Source organism: Plectropomus leopardus, chromosome 1 (genome assembly GCF_026936395.1).
Source record: "Plectropomus leopardus strain MGB_pleo_1.0 chromosome 1, ASM2693639v1, whole genome shotgun sequence".
Taxonomy (NCBI): Eukaryota; Metazoa; Chordata; class Actinopteri; order Perciformes; family Serranidae; genus Plectropomus; species Plectropomus leopardus.
In genome coordinates this window covers 18,591,666-18,617,265 of record NC_142176.1, presented here as the reverse complement: position 1 = coordinate 18,617,265, position 25,600 = coordinate 18,591,666, and the positions used below count along the sequence as shown (strand labels likewise).

Sequence of the window (25,600 nt, the reverse complement as noted above, 5' to 3'; positions counted from 1 at the left end):
GTAATTGAATTAAATGTTTCAATGATGCATTCTGGGAGAAAAACAGGCCTCAGTAACAAGTCTAACAGGCTGGAGATACATTTGGTTCTTGGCCACATGTTCACATAGACAACTGGCTGCATCATGAATGTAATCATTCACATACTTTCCTACGTACATGTTTTACAGAAGGATTACACTACACAACAGAGAACTCAGACCATAAAGAACTTTTGGATTTGCCTGATATAAACAATTAATATGGCGACACTCAAGGAGGTTAGTATATTATTCATTCTAAGATCACAACAGAAAAAGCAGCAACATGTAGAATCAGACTATCATTAGGTGATAGCTTTGTTGCTAGGCAATGATTAAGCTTAGGCACAGAACAATTAACATTTCACTGTCAACTTTAATAAACATCTCTGATGTTACATTTTCTGATATTGTAACATTAGAAGTTAACATCAATGGTTGAACGTGAGATTGTAATTCAGAAAACTTTATTGTTCATCAGAAGCAACTTTTGTCAGTTTTGTCATGACCTGATTCTATTTATATCTATGGCTCGCTTTGAAATCGCCGCAATGGACAGTGAACAACTGGTGAAGTTGAAATGAGGAATAATCTATACCTCCTCTTTTCACTACCAAAACCTCAATAAGGTGTATGAAAAAGTTGCTGGTATGACCAATAATGACTTGTAAAAACTGGCTTGATTGATGTTTAAATTGTGAGTCGTTTACAGTAAATCATAAATCATGTTTTCTGTTTAAAAAGTACACACATAGGAAGATAGCAAGCAGGCTACTCACCCATCTTTTAAGTGGTTATATCTACAGTCTGATCTGATAGCTGATAGCCATGTGGTTTGTTTACATGATGTAATATATTTAGCAGATTCAGTTTGGACGGTGAGTGTCTGATGCAATGCAATTGTCTGAAGATCATTTGCTGTTAGGACACAATAAACACTTTGAAAAATACACATTCAAATATTAATTTCAGCATTCAAAAGTATTAATTTGTTCAGTGTTTGATTCATGTTGTCTACTGAAGGAACGCACACTGTACATTAGTTACTAGCATTTTACTAGCTGCAGGTCTAGGTATGTACAGTCACTAACCATGAGCCCACATGTCCATGTCAGTGCATTTATTTGATGTTAAGCGTAGGGAATAACGTGTGTGTTACAGTGAGGAATTACGAGCATGGGGTCAGGGGAGCAGTTTTCCCGCATGTTCTAACGGTAGAGGCGTGCTTCTTCAAGCTAAGCGAGCCCGCCGCTGTTGCTTTGCATCCTGCTGCCTGTCGAAAGCTGCCCTTGAAACAAAGCTGCCGAGGTCAAGAGGTCACAGCACAGCATCAGAATGGAATGTTCCTTCCTGGTTCAAGGTCCAGCCTCCAGAGCCAGAGGGGCCCAGAGATCATTTGAGACCACCGACACATGCGCCATCTATTTTACTCCCCACCTCTCTCTGCTTTCATCTATCCCTGCCTGCATGGTTTACTGATGGACGCTCTGCCGCTCTAATCATTCAAATTAATGCTGCTACGTCACCTACACTTCTACATCATGACTGAATTAACTCCACCATCAAAGGAAACTCAAAGGACGCGATAAAAGTATGTTTTATCACACAGTACTTATGAATAAATGCACATTGTGCTGTGGGCTGCATTTATTTGGATTATTGATCAATCTGCTCATTTTCTTAATTTTTCTTGCTTTTAGCTGTTTTATTTTATATAACTTGCTCTCACAATCTCACCACGTATAAATAAAGTATTTCTGACTTGATTATTTTCTTGATTAATCAGTTACCTTTTTGCTCTACACTGACTTGCTAAAGTCCAAGATGATGTCTTCATATGTCCAAAAACTAAAGATATTAAGTTTATTAAGACATAAGGCAAGTTGAGAAGCTGGAATAAGGGATTGTTCAGAAATGATGCAAAGATCAATAATCAAAACAAATAATTGGCCCATTTTTTCCCCAAAGACTATGTTAAATATGATAAAGAGAAATGCAACATTTTCTCTGATGGGTCTAAAGTCTTGAAATCTGGTAAGGACATACTTTGGGCAAGTATCTGACAGCAAAACTTTGAAATTTTGGGATAACATGAAAAATGTATTGATACTTACAGTCAGGTTTTTTGAAAAGAGTATGTTGTGTTTATTACGTTTTCCCTTTTATTAATTTATTTTTTACATTGCATATTTTTACCTTTTTACCTTATAATTGTGTATGATACTCCATGATATTATTATATTTGATTGATGCTTTTATTCTTTTTACTGTATTTACTGAAACAGGTACAGTTTTTTGTAATCATTTCTATCTGTTTCTCAGTATCATCTGTCTTCTTTCTGATATATTTTGCTTCTTATCCCTTGTTTAATTTAACCTTAACTAAAATGCTTTTCCTTGTAAATATGGCCTTCATAACTTGACTGTTGAAATGCAAAGGAATGGAATTAAAAACATGTGATTACGAAATGAGATTAATGGCAATTAACAATTGAAATTCTGCGATAAATTGCAATTTACAAAATTAATAGTTTGACAGCCCTAGAATAAAGTTATTATTATTAACATTAATATTATTATTATGTGTGTGCATATTTTAACTCAATTTAATATGAGGTTATAGATACCAAACATTGATTTTGCTTATTTTTTTAATAGTTATTGGGCACATTCAAATAGTTTTTCTTACTAAAATACATAGAAACATTTAGAAAAACAGTAGTCCCATGTGCCCAAAGACTATAAGAAAATGGCTGTGCCTCATTAATCAATTGCCCAGTTTTTTTTTTTTAGATCTGTGCATAAGGTGAGTCCAGAGAACAAGCACCACCTTTGGGCGATGGGTTAATCACACTGCAGGTTTTATCATAGTTAGTGGTTACTGAAACTTCTGGTGGTTCTTTTATTATTGCAAGTCCTGATATTTGTCTGTTACATGTGGATGAGAAACCACACTAAATTGCATCATTCTTAAGTCACAAATATCATAAATTTTCACTGAATGTTATGACAATATGTAATAATAATAAATGGCTATATAAGCCTCTTGCTCATTAGATTCCCAAAAGTGATCCATGCTAACAAACCATAGACATTGCAAACAGGTTGTCAGAAGGAAATCGGCCATCCCAGAAATCTTTCATCCTATGCCAGCAGCAACCTCTTCTAATTGGTTCCTGTGGAATTCATTTCATCCCTGGTGACCGACTCCACACACACTGGAGCCTGACATGCTTTTAACCCCAAACACTTCAGGTGCTCCGTCTCTCTGTGACAACTACACAAAAACAAGGGTATGGATTGTTTTTTTACTTCTAGTGTTTATCCCAATGAGCTCATGTTTTTTTCAGTACATCCCTTATTTTAGTATTTGATTGTTATGATGATTACAACACACACACACACACGCACACACACACACACACACACACACACACACACACACACACACACACACACACACACACACACACACACACACACACACACACACACACACACACACACACGCAGACCCTGAGCCCATTCCATCATTTACTCCCACAATCTCTCACAGTATCATGCTCGCCCTCGCTCTTTATTCCCTATACAGAAATAACAGTTATCCTTCACTGAAAGTGAAAAATAAGTCTTCTAGCATGTTGTTGGTCAAATAATACCTTTAATGCAGGCCCTAATCATTACAATTGTAATTGCAACAGTGCCACGCATTTCCTCAAGCTAAGTCCAACTTTAATCAGTGATGTATGAAACACACATGAAAATAACCGCGGTAATAGTAAAGAACTATTTTGTTGTGTAGGACTGGCTTTTATTTGCATCGACTGTTCAGCCTTTGTGGAAGAGCAGAAAACACATGACAGAGACAAATAAATGTCCTTTCTGAGTGAGTGAAAATGTGCTTATTTTGCGCTTGTTCTTCCAGGCTGCTGCGTTGCTTGTTTGGGAAAGGGCAGGGTGAGAGCTGTGATGCTGTGGCAGGTTTGGGCCACCTAATTTCACTGCCAAAGCCAAGGTCACTGCCACTGCCCAGGGGCCAGCAGACAGGGGGATGGGTCCCCACTGGGGAATGAGCAGGAGGCCGAGTGCTGGAGGAGGGGGAACGTAATAGGAGGAGAATAAAAAAAGGGGGAGGGGTATTCTGCCCTAGTGCACACAAAAAGGTCACCGTTTCCCAGATAAACCCCCCTCCCCATCGTCCAGCCCCTCGTGACCTCTAACCCCTCTGAGTCAATGCTGAAACAGAGGGAGAAGGAGGCGAGGGGAGGGTGCAAGGGGAAACACACCCATCCAGAGTCAGCAGTGACAAAAGGGGGCCTCAGCCACAGCTAGCTGAGTCGGTCAGGAGAACAAACGCTCAGGCCACCGTCACAAAGCGGAGCCACCAGAGGCTGCACATCTCCACAGCCTCTGCCTGTTCCCAGCCACTCCACTGCCCTGCATTTCACAACCAACAATAGGTGCTGCTCCGCTCCGAGAGGTACCCCGACACACACAAACACACACACACAGGCTAAAGAGGGGAGAGGTTGCTGAGGCCCAAAGGAGAGCTGCTGCCTGCCCATCACTGACTGGCCTTTGTCTCCGACTCTTCTGCTTATTGGCCACCACAGAGAGATTTCCTGATCCCTGCTTAAACAAAATGGAAAACTGGACTGAGGGGCCCTCTGTGTGTGTGTGTGTGTGTGTGTGTGTGTTGTGAACACTGAGGGGGAGATATAACACTATTATAATTACTATTATCTCTTCTACAACTACCTCACATTTTAACACATGCTAAACAAAATGTCTGCCAGAGGAGAAGACAGGAAGAGGGAGTTTTGGTGTTTTTATTGGTGGATGGTGCAGACCCCGTAAAGGCTTTTAACTGCCCAATCTGGCCATAAAGGTTCTGTTAAGTGTAGTGAAGCGCGGTGACGGGGCAGTAGTGAGAGCTAGCCAAGCCCCTAGTGAAGCCTGGAAACATAGGAACACCAACATACACACGCAATACACACCCACATATTCTTGTTCTTCCCTTGTTGATGAAATTGCCCAACCTTAACCTAAAGCACATCCACAGTTTGATCTTAACACTACATGACGGTTCAAACTCTAACATAGGCTCTTAAAGAAGAAGCAACTACCACTTTTGTCTTTACTCTGGAGGACTGCAATTCAAACACACTCATCCAAGGGAGAGTTGACCAAAGGATGATGAAAAGGCACACGTGCTGGCAGGAAAACACAGGATTCGTCACTAACACATGCTTCATGTAGACAAAACTCTTAGTGAGAAGATCATACAGGATTTGTCAAAATCAAAACAAGTCAATGAAACATCGCTGTGTATAGACTGGAAAGCCAGACTCCCGCATTTGGAAAATGGCCCGACCTTTCCAACCTTTGGCCCGGCCTCTGCTCTCTCTTTCACCTTTCACCTCTGTTACGAAGGAATTCCTCCCATGAGCCTTAAAAGCAGGCAGCAGGAATTTTAGGCCCCCCTTTTCATTTGTTTGTTTGAGAATAGCTCGGGTGGTCCAGAGACATCCGGAGAGCAACACAGACTTCACTGAACTTCAACATTGAACTTGAATTTCAACCACGACCTGATCTGATCTTTATACAATGAACAGGTAAAGGCCAGCTGTATTTTTATTTTATTTTAAATTCATCATATTGTCAAAAGCACATGTGCCACTTGCTTTCGGTACAAGGACTTGTTAGTGTTATTAGAGTCTGTTTCAAAGTTACCGCTGCTCTGTTGGACAATGAAATAAAAAAAGACATAATCTGAATGGGCATTATCCGGATGATCAGTTACAGTGTACACAGCTGATAACAGCAGCTGCAGGAGGGAGCACCCTCTAATGACAAGGTCAAAGTGTTCCTATGCATTTTAAGTCGTTCTGAATAAGAGCTAAATATGTTAGCTAAATGTCTAAAGAGCACCATTAAAAGGGGAAAAAAAATAATTAAACCAGTTAAAAAAGACTGGAATCCAGGATGCTGATGATTGAAGAACTATTGGTTACTTTGTACCATGACTTAAAGTGGAACTACGCATATTTTCAAAAAATAGACAATTACTTGGTAAAGATGTTATAAACGACACTGAGAGCATCCAGGGAAATGTTCCGAGTGTATGGGAACATTTTCTATGCCAGAACTGAGAACACTTCAATGAAATAAAAATATATATCAAGCATTCTGTGGGTCCACAAAATCAGGCTCCCGTTGATGGGTCTATGAAGCAGCTCCAGACTTTATACTTGAAGACATCAAATGTTTGAGACTTGCTTCTCCAGTTCATGGATTTAAGAGAGTAGCTCATGTTCACAATTACTAACTGAACTTTCCTAGGCCATTTGCTATGACGACGGCAGCGCACGTAGATGCTCCTCAAATTCTTTTTACTTCTTTGCAATATCTTTCTATTTTTTCGACTCCATGGCCTCTGCTGCTGAAGCACGGCTGTTCTATGATAGAAACTCAACATTGGGAAAAGTAGTGTGGTTTTTGGACTGAATGAAGCAGGCCAAGTGAGGGTCCCGAACAAACAGCGTACACCAAGTGGCCAGCCAGACCAGAGGGGAGAACGTAACTGAAAGCGCCAGATGAGGAAGGAGAGCCAGCATCAGGGCGCGGCTGACCCGGCTTAGACCGAGAGCTGTTCCTCTACCAAACCTTCTTCTGGCTAATGTCCAGTCACAGGAGAATAAAGTGGATGAGATGCGACTGAGGCTCACTTAGAAAGGGGAAATCAGAGACTGCTCTGTGTACATCTTCACAGAAACATGTTTAACCCCTAACATCCCATATGGAAGGGCGGACCTGGTTGGGAGCCATAAGGACACAAGACTCTGGTGCAAATTCAGTGCACTGCAGGAACTGAATGATGCCAGCAGCAGCAACATGTCCAAGCAACCAGGTGGAATCTTCATAATAGCTGCTGATTTTAATCAACTCATCCTTCAACTCCAAAGATGTAGCAGGATCAAGGAAAATGTAATTTAGTTTTTTTAAACTTTGTTTAAAACATGACTAATAAGTCTACCTTCTTCCTTCTAAATAACATATTTTAATTTTTAATTTAGGTGGTTTTCCCCTTAAATGTCTGTCTTTTTCCTCATAAAACTTATGAAAAATTATAGTATGGGTCCACAACTGGAAATTCACCCACTCAACCAAGTTGACTGATTGGTCTGACATTGTGACAGGAAACAGCGATAATCAATCCAGTGTCATCATCAAGCAGTGGCGAAACCACTGAGGAGTAACAGCAACAATGGCAACCACTATAAATGAGAAAGACAGTTATCAAGGCTGTCCTAAATCAACCTGTCTTCTTATTATTATTGCTTGATGTCATAGTTTGTTTATGACTCTATGCTTTGCTTCAATTCTTAAAACTCTAACAAAACAAGTCAGTTGGCATGGCTACCATCTCTAGTGATTAGTTAGGTATTGTCTTTTGTCTTTGATTTCAGTTATTGTAGTATCATAAGTAATGTCTTCTCCTGGTTTTAAAGCATGCATTACAGAGCAATAATTTTCCAAACTTACTGGACTGTCCAAGCTGTTCTGTTATTTGTCTTTACCTACTTGGCCATTCTATCCACAAATTGATTATCATTTATCAATCATTTCACATGAAAGCGCTAATCGTCAACTCTACAGTATTGCGATATTGATAGATGTATTTCGTCGATAATATTGTGACATATGATTTTCTCAATTTACCCAAGTTAAATGTGTTTTCTGTGGATATACGTGTATAAGCATTAGGTACATATTATGTACATGTGTGTATCGTGCCTTTGTTCTCCTCTTGTGTAAAAAGCACATTGCCACAAATCTTATTTGTTTTTCAAAGCGCCATATAAACAAACATATAACATGTTTCCATTTGCTATTTGATCACTCCAAGAAAGACATAAGCAGGATTAAAGCCATGTCAAACACGAAGACAGTGTGCGCCTGGAGGAATATAAAAACTGCTATTTTCAACAGTTCAATATTTCCATCACCCAGCTGTTTCACCATTCGTCAGTATCCCTTCCCCTGTTTATTGTCTTGATTTGCCAAGTGATGCTGTTTACACAGGCGGGTATTTTTAGTGCACAAGGGTGCAGCAGCTCATCGCTCACATTATGAGGCAGCTCTCCTCTAACAGAAAACTGTTTTAGCTCTCCATGCATGTCTGTGCTCTGTGCATGGCTCGAGTCCTGTCAGCACAGCTCAGGATTTAAGCACACTGGCAACCATTGTGCTCCTGATTTTGTTGTATTAGCTGTTCATTCCTGACATCTGGAGATAGAGGAAAATAAATAAATGCAATCATGTGAAGAAGATTAAGGTGCATGCCATTTATGTTTCCAATTATGCAGCATTATCAATACTGTAAGATTATAATATTGACATATTTAACAAATATTGGATTAGAAATGATCAGAAATGTGACTAAAACTGTCTGAAGCGGTTTGATTTCTAAATAAAAGTTTACATTACAGCTAATAGTTCCCCACCGTAAACGGTAAACAAAGACAATAAAGCACACTGCAGGCATTATGGCATCCCTTAGTGATTTTCCACTGCTTCAAGGTCAATGATGTGTCATCTTCAGAAATTATAAGAATTCGCTCTGCCCCCTCTCCACAGGAGAGATGGACAGCTTAAGCATTTGTCAATGCATATATTCAGAGTTGGCATTGGGGGCGTTCAGTATTGCTGTTTATTCAGCTCGCTGAGATACAAAACAACCCGTAAAGGACAAGCAGCATCTTTATAGGCATGAGAGAGAGTGAGATACACAATGAGAGCGGCAGTTGTTTACCCTTGCCTTAACTTGTATATAACCATATAGGAAAAAGCGCCTGATTCGAGCCACTTCTGAAAGGCTGCTTCAATAATATGAAATAAAATCTCATTTTTATTGTTGCCAATTCTAAATCAGCTCAAAAAGAACGTGCATTATCAGGCAATCAGATCTTAGTTTTTAGTCCGCAGGTGTACAGTAATAAACCGATTTGTAATGTAATCCTTTCAGCCTGCCTCATCAGTACGCAAAAAATAGCCCTTTCCTCCTCAATTGTTCAGACACACTGGCAGACAGATGGAGGGGCACTGACTACACAGCAGGAGGGAACACTCTGGTTTAACATCAGCCCACATACATGCCCAAAGGAAGGAAAAGGGCAGTCATAGGCCATGTCCATACTACTACCGTGTAATGTTTTCAAGAAAGGAATATCAATAAGAGGAATAATATCAGTGAGAGAAATGACTATTTTTTATCTGCTTTGTGGCATAAAATGGGATGCCATATGACTTTTCCACAAAAACTGTAATGGTTAAAGTGCTCCAGAGTCAAACATGCCATGAATTTTTCCAATGAACTAATCTTGATTTTGCAAGGATTAGAAGAAAACACTGAGAGGCTTCAGGTTTAAATGTCAAAACAAGCGTATATGGCATTTAGTTGGCTAATCTATATGACAGAGAGATGACTTGCTTCGTGGCAAGCGAGCAGGGACGAGCAAGGGTGGAGGGGGGTGTTGGAGGGCGGGGTTTGGCTGGCAGACAAAGGAAGCCACAAGGAGATGTAGGGATAGCGCTTCAGCGTTCACCCAGGCAGGAGGCCATGAAAGGGGTGGGGACAGGAAGGTCGGAGGGGTGACGGAGAGCCACCGTCGACCCCTCCAAACACATGCCCACGCACAAACACTCTCACATAAACTAACAGGAGCTGCCCATAAATCACTCTCACTAACTGGTGTCTACTGCTTGTGGCAATCCATCTACGCAGCTTTTAAATGTAGCAACTTCTCATCTTCTGCCACATGTAGTTTGTATCGGACTCTGCCCGCTCGACATCACACTTATTTACATTTACACCCCTGAAAGCAGTTAAATTCACACAAATGAGAGGTATGGGTATAAACTGAGACACTTTTACAGGCATCCTGTGTCTTCTCCTGTTTCATCGTTTACAGCCCCCTGGGTTCTTCTTTTTTATTAAAGTCTCATTCAGGAGCCTCCCATTATAACGGCAGTTCAATTCACCATGACCATTTCAGAATTAAACAAGGTGGAAATTATCATCCAGCAGCCCAGGGCACTGTATCTATACTGAAAGAGTCAATAAAATAAATAACATGTATAATGTCCGGTTATTATACCTTGCATGTTTTTACTGTTTGTGTTGTCACCCTCCTCATGTTTGCACTGACTTTGCCTTTTCTCAGGACACTTCATATTGTGTTTGCAAATCTTTTTCGAATGGTCCCTGAGGTCAATTGCAGTCTCCACATATGAATGGGACTGGGAGAAAAAAATAAATTATATCCTAACAGAGCTTCAACTCTTTCCAATTAATTCCAGACAAACAGACAAAAGCAAGTCATTTCAATTGATCCTAAAAGCTATTTTGTAACAGGGGGGCTTTTGTGGTGTGTTGCCTGGTGACGCGGCTGTGCTGTGGGGGGAGGGGCAGGAGCTGTGGCTGGGCCCACTGTACCCAGCTTGTCATTCATCCAAATGATGAAAAGCTTCCTGAACGTAAGCTAATGAGGAGGTCCTAGAGAAAGTGAGGAAAGAAAGAGAGAGACGGAGAGAGAAATCGACCATCAAAGAGATAACATTTAGGAGGAAAAAAGAGTTTCCTGGGCCGACCACCGATTTAGAGGGGCAACGGGACGTCCGTCCTATACCAGCCCCCGACAGTGAGCTCACACAAATGCTTGTCAAGCAAATAAAAAGTGAAATTTATGGAGGGAGGTAGTTTGGAGGGTGAGATGGAAGCTTTATCCACTGGAAGGGCTATAAAGTGGCTTCAGTAATCACACCACCCATTGCATCACAGTGGTACAAGTCAGAGCTCTGTTGTAAGAGGGACTATAACACAGCAAATTACCTCAAAAACACAAAGAGAGCAGCAACATTAACAAACACTTGGAATAGAACAAGAAACAAACACTAGTCAGTGATCTTTGTGAGGAGAGCTTTGACTCGTTTGGGGCCATTTCTCCTCATAAACAAAATGAAAACACTTGATCTTAAATTATTTATGTCCCATACTGAAATCTGGTGGGCCGGGAGATGATATGAAATAGGCCTGCAATTGTCCAAATCCCAGTAGAATATACTTCACCTTAAGCTGCTTTAAGGCCTTATATTAAAGACCTAAAACATAATCGCCTGACAAATTGAGGCTTGATCGGCAGGGGAACACTTTTGCACTGAACAAGCGCCTGTAGGAACCTGGAGGCTGAGGACTGAGAGAGGCTGGGCAATGAAGGATGATTACCTTTTTTATGAATGTACAGTACAAAAATCATCTATATGGCCTTCTCAAGACTGCTGAACAGAAACACTGCAGGTGGGAAAGCCGTTATGCCCACTTATGAACAGTGGAAATATGGGATTCTGCTTTATGTGATACAACAGGGAAAGATTTCTAGGTTAGACTGGAAGTCAACGATCATAACTAATGGTGCAATGAAAGTGGCATCTTTCATACACCGCAAAACAATGGAAACGTGGCCAAATCCACAGAGAAATACCAACATCACTGTCTTATGGATAATCTTCCAAAATACCAGAGGTATTAGTGGGTAATGATGGGTAACATGGGGACATTTCCAATCACAAGTTCTTATCTTCCCTGTGAAGGGTCTCTAGAGGATTATTTTCACAGTGATGGCTTCTTGTTGCTTCCATAGAAGTGAGACTCCATTAAAGAAGGACAGGCTATCATTACAACACAGTCTCTACTCACTCAATGCCTGACCTTGAAAGATTGCTCAATACAACCCAAAAGATTAGGGGTCAAGGGTCAGAATGAGAGTTTCTGTAATCCTTCAGTCCCTTCCTAATCAATACAACACGAGAGGAAGCACTGGAAAGGCTCTGCAGGAGAGCAAAACCCAGCTGAGACAGAAAATATGTATATGCCAAAATATGCATCAGTTTCCTTCTAGAGAAACACATGTAGCCTCACTTTGAGGCTAGTGTATACTAAGCTAAATTGATTGCAAAAAGTTAAATCCATTTCAGGATGTGCACCAGATTAAAATCACAACTCAAAGCCGAGGTTTGACCAAATCATTGTTTTAGCAAGTCACAACTAAGTTTCAAGTCTTTGCACTAAAGATCCAAGTCCTGAACTTTAAGTTTCGAAGACTAAACAAGTCACAGTACCATCTACAATAAAAGCCGTGCCAATGTTATATTTACAAATTGTATTTATTTGTTAAAACAAGTTTGTAGGCTAAAGTCCAAGTGAAGACATGAGTCACTTGTGTTTAGTCCAAGTCGAGTTGCAAGTGTTTTTTTTATTATTTTCTGAGGTCATCTCATGTCATCGTGTCAAATCAAAGGTCGCCAAAGTTGTGACTAAAGTCCACAACTCTACCTAAAGCACACTGATCCATCTGGCCATCGAACAGATTCTCGCTCTGATTCAAAAAATAATTTCAAGAAAATAAAAGCCATAACATCAAATTAATAACATATGAAAAACTACCACATATTGAAACCAAGTATAATACTGCGCTCAGTATTAGTCACCAAGACATTTCTATTTCTCTCTCTGTACCCTTTTCAGGTGATAAACTATGTGTTCTTAAATATATATATATATCCTTGACTTTCTTTCTTACTTTTCAAAGTAATGTCAAAGTAATCATGTAAAATAAAAAAGGGTTCATACTGAGGATTTCTCCTGATGCAGAATTAATTAAAAAAAAAAAAAAGATAAAACAGCGGCTACAATCTGACCTTTGAGAAGAAAGAACCTTTGGGGAGGCCTTAAAAGGTTGCATGTGTTTGACAGCACCAGCCACTGAGCTAAAGTAACTTTACCCTTCGACCAGTGAGACATCCATGCTAACCTCCCAATCCCGCTGAGTGGAAAAGCTGTATTGGCCACAACAGCACAGCAGTGTGCTGTCTGCACACAGCCCGGGAATCAACAGGCTTCTGCGAGCCTTTGTCCATCTCTGTTTTACAGAGTATATATATCAGAGGCTTCAAAAGTCTTAACGCAACACAGTGTGCAACAGTAGAGCAGCACTTAAGCTGCTGCTGCAACATCCCAGCATGTCCACAGAGGAATGTTAACATCCCTGATGCCTTCGATTTAAAGTAAGTTGAGGCAGGCAGTGGATTTGTCTGAGAGAATAGAGAGGAGAGGAGTACAGAGAGTCAGATCGACTGTGATATGATGAAAATGCTGTAAATGAATCACGGCAACAACGCTGAGAACTTAATGTTGAACTAGAGTGACTTCAAATAAGAGACCTAATGGTCAAGCCAGAGAAGATTTATCTTGATGCCTCCACCAGTGAGTGGGCTGCTGGGTTGCTTCGAGCTTACTGCACTCTGACAAAGCAGCTTGGAGACTCTCAGCATGAGCGCTTGTTAATGCTAAACTCAAAAGCCTGAATTTCTAAGCAGCACTGTAGATGAGCATCAGAAAGTTCATTACACTCAAAGAATGACATTAAAATATTCAAATGACTGCACAGCCGGGGAGATTAAGTACATTTACAGCACAGCAATACCCCAATGAATGCGACTGGAGTGACATGTGAAAACTTATGGCAATATTTCAATTACACTGTTTATATTTGAAGGAAATCACAAATCAAACTTAGGTAAGTGGCTGAGGATGCAGTTGTCTGCATTGATCGGTCATGACTTCTTCTTTGGACACTTGAGACTTCATTCATTCATACTAACAAAATCCATAAAAACTACTATATTGTGTTGGTATCTCAAGTTAATGAGATCATTTAAAATGAAGAAACCTGAATTTTAAGATAACCGCAATGAACACAAAGCAGAAAGAAATTAAAACCCAGCTGAGATATTTTCTTAAAGAAGAGTCAGATAAGAGGATCAATATCACTCTCATATATGTACATTAAATATGAAATTAGAGGCAACAGCCGGACCAGCATCTTTAAAGCACTAATTAAGACGTTATCTCTCATTTGTTTCATCACTACTAAAACTGACGCATCCAAATGGTACCTTGGGGTGTAACGGGGGTTATGTGTTTGTACAATGGACTGCATATAAAAATGGACATCGCATCGCTCCTACCACCTCTGTAAATGAAAAATTAAGGCAAAATACCTCGGATACGACTGCTGCCATTCCCACCTAAGACTGAATTTGCACACAGCTGTACTAACCTGACAGAAATCATCTTTGTAAATAATTTATTTGACATGAACTTTGAGTTTTTAGTTTGGTCCATGTCCCATTCACTAACACAGAGAGGGCAGGGTTTAAGAACTATGCTACAGCAAGCCAGTAGGGGGCAATTGAGATGTTTTGGCTTCAGTTTTGGGAAGCTGTCATGTAATCCATCTCTATATACAGTCTGTTGTTGGGACTATTTCTCGGACAGGTACAGTTGCCTCCTGTCACTGTGAAGTTGACAGGCTACAGGCTAGTGGAGAATTGAGGTGGATTTTGTTTCCTTTGGACAGAGCCAGGCTAAATGTTTCCCTCTGTTTCCATTCTTTATGCTGACATAAGTTATAGTGAACAGACAGATATAAGAGTGGAACTGATCCTCTAATCTACGGTAACTCTTAGCAACAAAGCAAATAAGTATATTTCCCAAAACTATTCCTTAAACTGACTTTGGAGCAAATGCATGCAATCAATCTAAATGTAAAGAACTTTTTAAAAGTGAATTACTATAAGACAGAAGAAAAGACTTACTGGCTGCCTGAATACGAGCCTTGCGGCTCACGACAAGCCCAAAAGAATTCTCAGCCACGCACTCATAGTCGCCCTCATCCGACGAGCCATCAGATTTGGTCTTCTGGAAGTGAGCGATCAGAAGTGAGCCATTGATGAAGGTGGTGTGATGCTGATCCTGAGTTAAAAGCAGGCCGTTTTGCCTCCACTGTGTCGTAATTGGCGGGATGCCGTCCACCTGGCAGTGAAGCATGAGGGGCTGCTCCTGTACAGCGATGATGTCACTGGGCTCCAGCGTGAAGGAGAGCTCCGCTTCACACATTACACCTGAAGAGAGACACATAAACCACAATTTAGCCTTTTAAGCTCTTAGTTTTCCTCAGCAGATGGGGTTTGCTCAGCTGTTATAATCTAAATCATTAAAGGGATTGTTTAGATTTTTTTTTGAAGTGAGCTAGTATGAGGGACTATTTACTAATAGACAGTATATTAGAAAAAATAGACATCATTCACAACGGCCTCAGTATGGAGATACAAGCTGCAGTCCAACATGGACTGACCTCTCCTGTCTATGATTGATTGTGGATAAATACCCCATACAACCACCCTTCAAAAAGCCAAACTGTCTTTTCAGGAGCTTCACAAAAGGATAATAAGTGAACACTGAGTTGGGATTTAAAGGTTAGGAATCTGACTTCGAGCCGCAGCGCTAAAGCTGTATTTACTCTTCCATTCATGCCTTTTCCATACCTGCTCGACACAATACAGGGTCATGAGGGACTAAATATCATTCTCACAACAACCCTCACACCTAAACAAACAGGAGGAATGCTCCTTATGTCATAGCAGCTCACGAGGCATCCAGCTCACAGATAAAAAGTCTTGACTGGGCTACCTCCAGGCTACAGTCACAAGGGAATTCACAGGCTATAGATCGAATACACCATGTGAGCATGTGTACTCTTGTACTATACATGCACACACACATGCATTGTCTTGTATGTGTTGTAACCAGTGACAGAAACTTTGTCCCCCTGATACCTCTTTATCACCACTCAACACGAAATGATGTGATTTGTTTGTAGTGATGCTTTCTGCTTTCTAACGATGTGAGATTTGATTTTTCATATTTGCGGTTTCAGATGGTAAAGAGGAGGGGAGCGGGAAAACAATAAATAAAGGATGTAAACAGCCTGACCTGACTCTGTACTATAAAAGAGGAGCTCAGAGGGCTCTCTTGGTATCATGTTTCAGTGGCTGATGGACTAAGCACTACCAGTCTCTGCCCCAGGCCCTGGAATCTGGTGGGAGGGGGGCCAGGGGAGGGCAGCGGAGGGGGAGCAAAGCACAGGGGTCAAAACGGAGAACCTCCGGCTTCATCCCTCAAATTCCAGCCGAGAATACTTCCCCTTAGGTGCAGACAAGGAATTCATTGACACACTCCTCCAAGAAGATCACATATGGAGTATAATGTAAAGAAACATTTCCTCTCCCTCTCTTCTCACTCTGTATCCTTTCTTTATGTGACCCACCCCCTTTTTTTTTCACTCAACAAGCACGGAAAGTAAATGGCCATGGGACCAGAGAGACATCAGTGCTACCACTTGTGAAAAACAAGGGGGTGGTGGTGGAGAAATATTTAACCCTTAGCTGGCAGGCGGTGATCCCCCTGCTCTCTAAAATGATGCTGGCCACTGAGCGCCATCTCCTACAAAGATCACATTTTCACACGGGAAACAGCCACCGGAGGAAGAACATTGCATACAACAAGCCTGCAGCCACACATCAAGTCAGTTACACTTCATGCTTTCATCGAAACATGGATGATTCTCAAATAAACTAAGTATTATATACTGAGCAAAAGGCTTCTGGACAAATCTGAGGATGTAAAACACACGAGTGTGTTCTACATCAGATCATATTGACTGGAATATACTGGGGGCTTTGTATTTTCAGCTTTCAAAGCTGTCAAATAACATTAGTCAATGTTATCACGCCTTGCAGCAAACAGGTTAATAACAGTTCAGTGTTCAATGTGATACAATGTCATTGATTTTGAGTTGATTAAACAGCTTTATCGATGTTGTATATACGTCCTCATGACTTCAATTAATTAGTTTCTTCCATTAGCTGGAACAATGTGAAAGTTCTTGGGCTTTGGCTTTCGTAATGAATAAAGCATCTTGCCAGAGTGACTGGCTAATGCAATCTTGAGCTGCTGAGGGTGGAAGGTTACAAACAACAGTTTGAGGCACATTAAAGGAAATCATTTTTTTAGATAACACGGAATCATTTGATAGATTTAATGAGACAAAGGAGATAAGAGGACAAAATAAACAAGGGGACAGTCAGATTTTGCACTTCATGCGGTTTAGCTTAAGTCCATCTGTGAACACTGAGCATCCAGTACAGCAGAGAGGAGAGCACAGCTGTGGAGGCTGGTGGCAAGAACACCGCCTATCCACAGAAACACATGTCCGCACACATGAATCTATACAGGCGTGGATTTTCATGGTTAGATAAGGAGACAGACAGACACACACGTCCTAATGCGGTAGAAAGAGAGACTAGCATGTCGGATTACCGGGTGAGACCAGAGACAAGTGTTGGCTAAGTGTGCCTCATGCTCTGGCTTACTATTGACAGATAAGTGTGGCTGGCTGGCACAAGGTTTACTGCTGCAACAGTAAAGTTTGGATCACACACCAGCAGCTACTGACAGACAGATGTAGTTAGCAGACGCAAGCACCACTGACACACCACAGGCTTGTTACAGGCAGCAAGGCAACTGCTTGGCATCATGTAGAAAAACTCTTTTGGCAATGATCAGACTTGTATCTTACAAATGCTACATAACAGAATAGTCCAAAATAATACCAATTCGGATCAGCTTTTATTGCTAAATGACTTGTTTTCTCTCCTTAGTCTCTCAGCATCCATCTGTTGCAGCGCACTCTTATTCATCATAACAATAAATACAACACACTTTAAATAACCGGTTAAATGTGCTGTGACAGACTGCTGCAGGCTGCGTCATTGTTTGAAATGTGGCGTAATGTTTTGTACACTGCACAAGAGCTGTGGATTTATCCTCCATTAATTTCACTGAACTGTAGATGGAAAGCTGAAGTAGCACTTTGAAGAAAATGATGCAAGCCACCTTCGTTTTACATGAGCGCAAGGGTGAAGGTTTCATTTAAACATGGGAGGGAAGGGCATATTACGCTGGAGCTTTTGAGGACGTCTTCCTCACCTAGAAAAATTTGAGCATCAAAAATGCTGTGCAGTGTGGTGGATTTTAAAAACATCAATTAATGGTGTAATGTCTTTAATTGAGTGAAAATAGAAGTCCTCTGCTCCTTTCATGCTTTTAATTAGGCTGTTCTGCTTAACTCTTTGTATGTTTTCCTAACACATAAAAAAAAAATGAACCCAAATTGGTACATATCTTACATAATTTGAAAGGCTGCAATCATGTGATCAATGCGCTGACAGGAGTAAACAAGGACGCAGTCTCAAGTGTTTGTGGACTTTCCCCTGGGACTTCCCCCTGAAGTTGAACCTAACTAAGGTAACTTTACTTGCCTTAACCCAGCCTCTGTAAGTTCATGGTAAATGCGTAACTGTACGTTAATAATGTAACGTCAGTCATGGGGTGGTAATTCATATGATATCTTAAAAATGTATTACTTATTTATTTGCCTATTTATCTTACCATGATTATTTATGGCTGAATTTTATCTATTGCCCCGCACAGCACTTTACCTGACTTGATGATGCATTTACTTACAGTGCTATTTTTCAAAACTTTTCAGTTTCTATTTCAATGTGAAAGGAGTATCTTTGTTTTCACTTGAGCTCAGGAATTTCTTTATTTTTGATGTTGTTCTTTATGTAATTTTTATGTTTCGATGCCTGCTGCACATCGAATTTCCTGCAGGATAATAAGTTGAGTTGAGTTGAGTTGAAACTGTTGTGTGTGCATTTTGGTATATGAACCGTTCTATGAGGATACATTGTTTTATTGAGGGGGACATGTCCCCTGTGTGCAACCAACCCCTCTGAAATCTTTGCCTATGCATGAGCAGTGAGTATTGAATAGGAATAGATTTAAGGAATAGATAGGAATTACATTAAAAACGTATTAAGCATTACTTTAAACATGTATTCCAGCATGCACAGCAAAAGTCACATATTTGCATTTAGATCATGTATGCTATGTATATGTGTATGAAACAGCAGGGAGTCACCAGTACATATGAGCTACTGAAAAGAGCATCAAGAGAACTGCTCAATTTCTTCTTTTAAAGCCTATAGTCTCTGGCACTAAAGCAATATTTATTCTTCTTCCAGGGGGAAGACCACGCACGCAGCATTGATACTTGCATTACCTCCTATAGGCTTGTGCTTGATAAATTATTAATCAGAACCCTTTCATTTCCAGCGACCTAACGCTCATCAGCATGTAGTTTCAAGTAATCTGCTTTTCACTTGTTACGAAAGCAGCAGCTCAGTGAAATGACACAGAAATGACGGTAATAGAGGTTACAGTAGTAAAATGCAAAAGAAGAATCCTGAGAAAAAGTCAACGTGTTGGCATGGTAGTGGATGTAGGGCAGCTGTTGCACAATTAACCTCTTAATGTACTGTACAACCCTCTCTCGCAGAAGTATTCATCTGTAGTATTTTTCTATAGCAGTCCTATTTCACTCTGCATACATTCTGATAGCTTTGGGTCAAAACAACAAGTTTTTTGACAGTTTAGTGTGCTGAAACATTAAGTTCTCACTTGTTTTCCTCTTAGATGCTTTGACTTTACATCCATACAGTCCATTCAAAGCAAACACTTGATAACCCTTTGATAAACTCATATGTTCGCATCATGAGATCTTCTGAATGAACAACAGCGTTTCATTCAGAAGATCAGAAGTTTCCTCAGCTCTTCAGGCCATAAGAGATGCACCGAGATATTGTTCCTATCAACTCTTCTTTAAATGACATTTTTAAAAAAGAGCCTTTGTCTTAACTGAATCTGATCTCCAAAGCAGATTCAAAAAGAGCTCAGTTTATCTAATTGGAACTTAATCCATCACAGAGCGGTTTCTGAAGTTTTTGTTCCCCGCTCCTCTGACTGAACATGTTATGAACCACTGTGTACTATGATTGCAGTCGGGGCCTTTGTGGGTCCCCGTGTGGTATGCTTTGCAAATACTCAATACTTTCTCCTGCCTTTGAATTCAGGGGCCTCACATAGAGAGAGAAACTGTCTATCATAGCGAACAAAGGGCCAAAATAAAAGGAAATTTGAAAAGGAGGAGAGGAACAGTCTTGACATTTAATCTGTACAAATATTCGCCCCAGCAGGCAATAACCAGTCTTTTAATCTATCCTCGGCGCAATAACCACTGTCATCTCACCCAGCCTCGGGGTGGTGTGCTGTAAGGACTGACCAGTAAGGAACTCTACTTCAGAAGTCCCCTGATATGAAATGAAACTCTATCTACTTGTGAAAAGTAAAGTCAGCTTTAAGAGATAAGTAGTAGGATATTTTTTTATCACTTTTAAATTCAACCTCAAACGCATGTAAAAACTACAATATCTTAATATCTTGTCTGATGAAGTTTTATAAATATTAATGGTCCTCATCCCCTCCCTCAGAGCTGAATTTGTTATATCAGAACCATGTGATTAACAATAACATTGGGAAAGTGGCTCTGATTCTGTAGCCCTGCTAAGATTAAAAGGCGTTCATGTGGAGAACTACTTTTTTTAAAAAACTATTTTCTGCACAGTGACTTCAATTTGAAAAGCACGAATCTGACTTTCTCACTTCACCGTCGTTACATTTCAAGTTCTGCAGAATGCACGCTAGATTTAACTTTAAACACACTTTTAAGTATACGTGTGTAACTCAGTAACCTGCAGGTACAAATTCCACAGTGCACACGGCTCCGGCACCAGTCTCCGCATTGGCATTTTCAGCCGAAACACTAACGGACACCGGAGAGGGGCCAAGTTCAGGGTTACTGGTCAGCAGCGCACTTATCGCTGCTTGCAGCATGCACCATGCTCCGGAGAGCAGCACACTAACCAGCAGTTATCCTCCACAAAGCTATCACACTCTGCAGCACTGCACTCTCTGCTCGGGGTAATGAGATAATTCCACTTACCGATTAAAGCATTTAGGAGTATTCCCAAAAAGCACGGAAGAAGAAGGCGGCGGCGCCTTGTAGATGCCATTTAAACACACTTATAGAAAATTATTCCAGCACTTGCAGTAGACAACGTGAGGTGAATAGACGATGGGGTTAAAAAAAAAAAGAAAACACACAGAGATATATCCAGCTCCAGCTACTACATGTTCCGACCTACAGTGCTATAGTTTGGTGGCTCGCTGGGGTTGAACACGCTTTCGCCATTTTAGCCATCTATCAGGAATCTGTCAGCATCCCGCTCTCTCCTCCTCCTCACTCACTCACTCACGCTGCTGTATCCCAAAGACTGCCTCCCCCCTCTCTCTCCCTCTCTCTCTCTGTGTGTGTGTGTGTGTGTGTGTGTGTGTGTGTGTGTGTGTGTGTGTGTGTGCGTACACACTCGCTGAATCCGCTCTTGGAACAAAAGAGCCGACTGCTGACTGCCTCGCTCCCAGCGCATGAGAAACCTGCAAAAACTGCATGATTTCTGCATGTCAACAAAACAGCCACAACTAGCACTACTTTTGCACACACAGACCAATAATCACAATAACAGCAAATTTCTTAACAGTAAGCCACTAACAAATAAAATGTGATACTCATGTTCATAAGAACAGACCTATGATTGAATAAAATGCAACTGATATTGTTTTTAAACAATCTATGATCTGATCTGACTATGATCACAAAAAAATCACTGCACATATGTAACCAAAATAGCCTATATGATGAAACAAATGTCAAAAACAGCCACACTCAACACATGGCACCATGATGGTGTATTTTTTAAGACAGACTCATAAGGTTTCATAAGGACAATAAAAGCAACATTATGAAATACTGTGAAGAGAATGTTTTATTTTTATGGTTGGACACGTGAAGCTGATATCATAAATAAACAAGGAGGACCTCTAGCACTCAGTTACAACAAAGCAGAGGATATTTGTCTGTACTCGATCACCCCCTAGTGGTTAAAAACACGTATTTTGAATCTTAACTAAAAGATAAATACATAAATATCTCGCCCATTTGCTATTGCAGTAGCCAATGTCCAGTCCCATAGATGAGGTAATGTATGGTAAACCGACCCTACATCCCAGTGCATGAGCTCACATCACAAACAGACAGCTGGTGCTTTACTGACAATACACCTTCACAATGCCAGTTACTTAATACTACTACTAATAATAATAATAAATAAATAAATAGATACTAAACTGTATTATAAATGTTTTCCTTGCTCTCTGTAATCAGGCTTAATGACTAGGCTTTTGTAATCAGGGCTGCTACTAAAGATTTATTTCATGATTCACTTATCCTCTTATTATTATTATTTTATTAACTGGTTTACCACTTTAGTCTGTAAAATATCAGGAATATCCTGAGAATAATGGCCATCCTAGTGTCTCAGATTCCAAGGTGAAGTCTTGAAATCTTTTGTTTTATCTGACCAGCAATCCAAAGCTTCCTTCTTTGACACAGTTTGAAACTGGAGAATAACAGCAGCAATACTGCATTATATGTGGTGTTTTTTTGTTTTTTTTTAATCGCAAAGCCAATAGTTGAGTAAAAGTGCGTGTGGTATGATATTTAAACCTCCAACACTCATTAGTACAAAGCTGTGCTTCTTTAGATGTACTTGAGCTCCCTCTAGTGAAGTAAATATGCACTTCAGGTCTTAAAAAATATGAAAAAAACAAAAAGTCTCTTTGCATCCATCACTATTTTACAGTATCCAGGATAAGATTATTTAGATGAACGGGGGTTTTATATGCGCCTAATCACAATATAATGGCTTCTTTTTCCCTCTGAGCCCTAATGCACTTGTATGATTCATTATGATTATAAAATAATAAGCACCAAAGGACCATTAAAAAATATGTTTTTACTTAATACTGCCAAAAGTGAGAGAAAAAAAGCAAACTAGAAATATTATAGGGGGACACTTAGATACTGACCTGAAAAATAATACGTTAACACTAAATCAAACTTTTAAAAGTTTAAGTAACCATTTTAAAGTGGCCATTTCTGTGTCAGGTATTGGATATAAAGCACATTCACTTTACAGTGTTTTCACCTTTATTTTCATTTTCATGGCCCAACCTGCCATTAATGGAAGTGTTAAAAAAGTAGAGCATCTGACCTGTGAATGGTGCTGGATGGAAAGTCATCTTTTGTTGTCCAGATAGTCTCACCAAGTTTTGGACGAGAACTACGGATAAACAGAAAAAGGAAAGAATTAACATGAGAAGGGAAAAAAATATGAAAGATCTGAACTAACGCTACAGTCAACAGTTTCTAAAGATCTGTGCCATCAAAGGGAAGTACTTAAATACCCTTTACCCATTTACTTAAAGAGATTTTTTGCTAATTTTCAACCAGCTTTGTGTCATTATTATGATGGTAGTATGTGAAAACAAAGTATGTTAAAAACTTCCCCCCATTTTATTAGCACACAGCTCCTCCTGCATCTCTCAGCTCAGCTCAAATAATGTCACTGTCTCATGCAGGGCTGTTGCTTGAAACACCAATTGTACATTGACATTTTTGTATGCCCACCACTACCACAACACAACGAGTATAGAAGCAGATCAAGAGAGGGACCAAACCTCTCTCTCACACAGTCCAAACTCTGATCAAATATTAAAACTAGGCAGTGCTGATCAGATATAAACCAAGAATATGGTACAACATTCTCTATTTCTCCCCTAAAATATTTTCAGAAACATATTTCAGTGTTTTGTTTGGCTGTAATACCACAATTTGTAAATAGGAAGTGGGCGCCATACTGTTTCCTGTATTGTAAAAAACAAAGGTTGAAAAACTGAGATCAAACAATAAAACTGGAAGTGCAGGTAAAAGATGAACCAAGATTCTGTTTCTGCGTTGCCCATTTCTAACCTAAAATGTTTTCTGAGACATAATCAAGCTTACCGTTTAACTGTATTACGTCACCCACCAGCGGGAGCATTTATTGATCTGGTGTGGCGCAGTGCATTCTGGTAGTTGAGCGTCTTGAGCAAAAGCAAATGCTGCAATTCTTTTTATTTGTTTTCTATGGTCATGTAGCACCATTTTAAAAGTATTTGTAGCTTTCTACTGCATAAAGAGCAACTTTCCAGCCATGATATACCTCTTTAAGCATCCCACTGTGCATAGGCCCTGTGTTTTAAGGCACTTGTACATTGCTAGTGTTTACATTTAATGCTATTTTTCTACTCTACTACACCTTTCAGATGGAAATTATACCCCACATTTTACTCTGCTAGCCTTTTTTTTAATATATAAAACACAGGATAAACACAGCAAAATTAAACAACATTTCACAAACATAAAAACAAAAGCTGTGTAGTTACAACAGTGAATTTCTGCTTATGTACTGAAGCAATAATTTTAACAATCTACTGTAATAATGTCTTAGGTTGTATCTAACCATCCACAGGGGGCAGTTTTATGCTTAATGAGTGCTACATTTTGCTAATAATACATTAGTACATAGGTTTAAGTAGGAGTTTGAATTAAGGATCTTAGTGCCTCACAGTGAGGCTGAAAGTTATATGGGGATTTTTTTTGTTTTGCAATAGTCTACTTGTTTATTGTTCAGGGAGTCTGGGATTTGTAACCAGGGCCTCTATTAAGTCATAAAGAGACTTCCTTATCAGCTAAAACACTGCAGCTGTGATTTTAGATGGAGACAGTGTATACCAATTAAGGCCATCGTTGGTATTTGTTTAATCTGCTGAGTGGGGCATTTCAAACCCGAAAAGCCAGCCATCCCATTAACCTCTGGTGACTGGTACAGTGTGGTTTGCAGTTAGTTGAGCTGCTCTGTGCAAACCCAAAGATGTTCTAAGAGAGAGATTATGCTAATGATGATAAAGATGGTGGTGATTTATTGAAGGAAATGTTTTTTTGCCATATAACAAACATGGAAAAGTCATATTAAGATAAATAATGTAGAGTATGGAATACAACACAATAACCCTGCCATCATTTTGAAGCTGACAAAGTTCATTGATCCATTTCTTAGGCTGCAGTTTGACGCGTGGTTGTACTGGACTGTTGTTTACTCTAATGCACCCATCACCATTTTCACTGGAGAGCCGAAATGATCACTGGATTTAAATGCATCTGGAAGACAATACAGATTTAATTCTCAGTACTACTTTCTCATAAACCACAATTTATAAAGGGTTAAATAAAACATCTATTTGATCACTTATTACCTGCTAATAAGAGCCTCATTTGTGTTGACAGGTTGGGAAAAACCTTTGCTGTTGATTCAAGTCATTAACAGATGCTCATCTGTTTCTCATTTTCTAGCATTCATGTCCACAATATTGTCAATTAATAAAGGGTCATATTTTATTAATTCTGCAGTAATACATGGCAATACCCTTGTTGAGCCAATGCAATCCAAATTAATTTAAAAGGAACATTTAATAACCACAACAGTGCTGTGCATTTTTTTAATAACAAAAACTATATTAACACAGGAAAACACAAATGATGAAAGAGTCCTAACTTTGCCAATTTATAATGAGCCAATTAGCTAGAAAGTTATGGCAGTAAGTTTTCTGCATGCAAATAAAGTGTAAATGTTGAAAAAAGACACTGATAAAGGAGTCATTCAATAATCCAATAAATTAACAGTAAATGTGCAAAAAAAATAATAAAAATAAGTCACTTAA

General features: G+C 39.8%; 1 protein-coding gene across 1 annotated transcript in view; it reads right to left on the bottom strand.

Moving 5' to 3' along the window:
- igdcc3 (immunoglobulin superfamily, DCC subclass, member 3) overlaps nucleotides 1-21,205 on the bottom strand; it is a 73,280-nt gene extending 52,075 nt beyond the window's left edge. The window contains exons 1-2 of the mRNA XM_042488616.2: nucleotides 20,886-21,205; nucleotides 14,737-15,042 (exon numbers count right to left, since the gene is read on the bottom strand). Coding sequence (XP_042344550.1) covers nucleotides 14,737-15,042; nucleotides 20,886-20,955 — 376 coding nt within the window. The 5' untranslated portion in view covers nucleotides 20,956-21,205. The remainder of the gene's footprint in view (nucleotides 1-14,736; nucleotides 15,043-20,885) is intronic.
- Nucleotides 21,206-25,600: the final 4,395 nt, after the last annotated feature.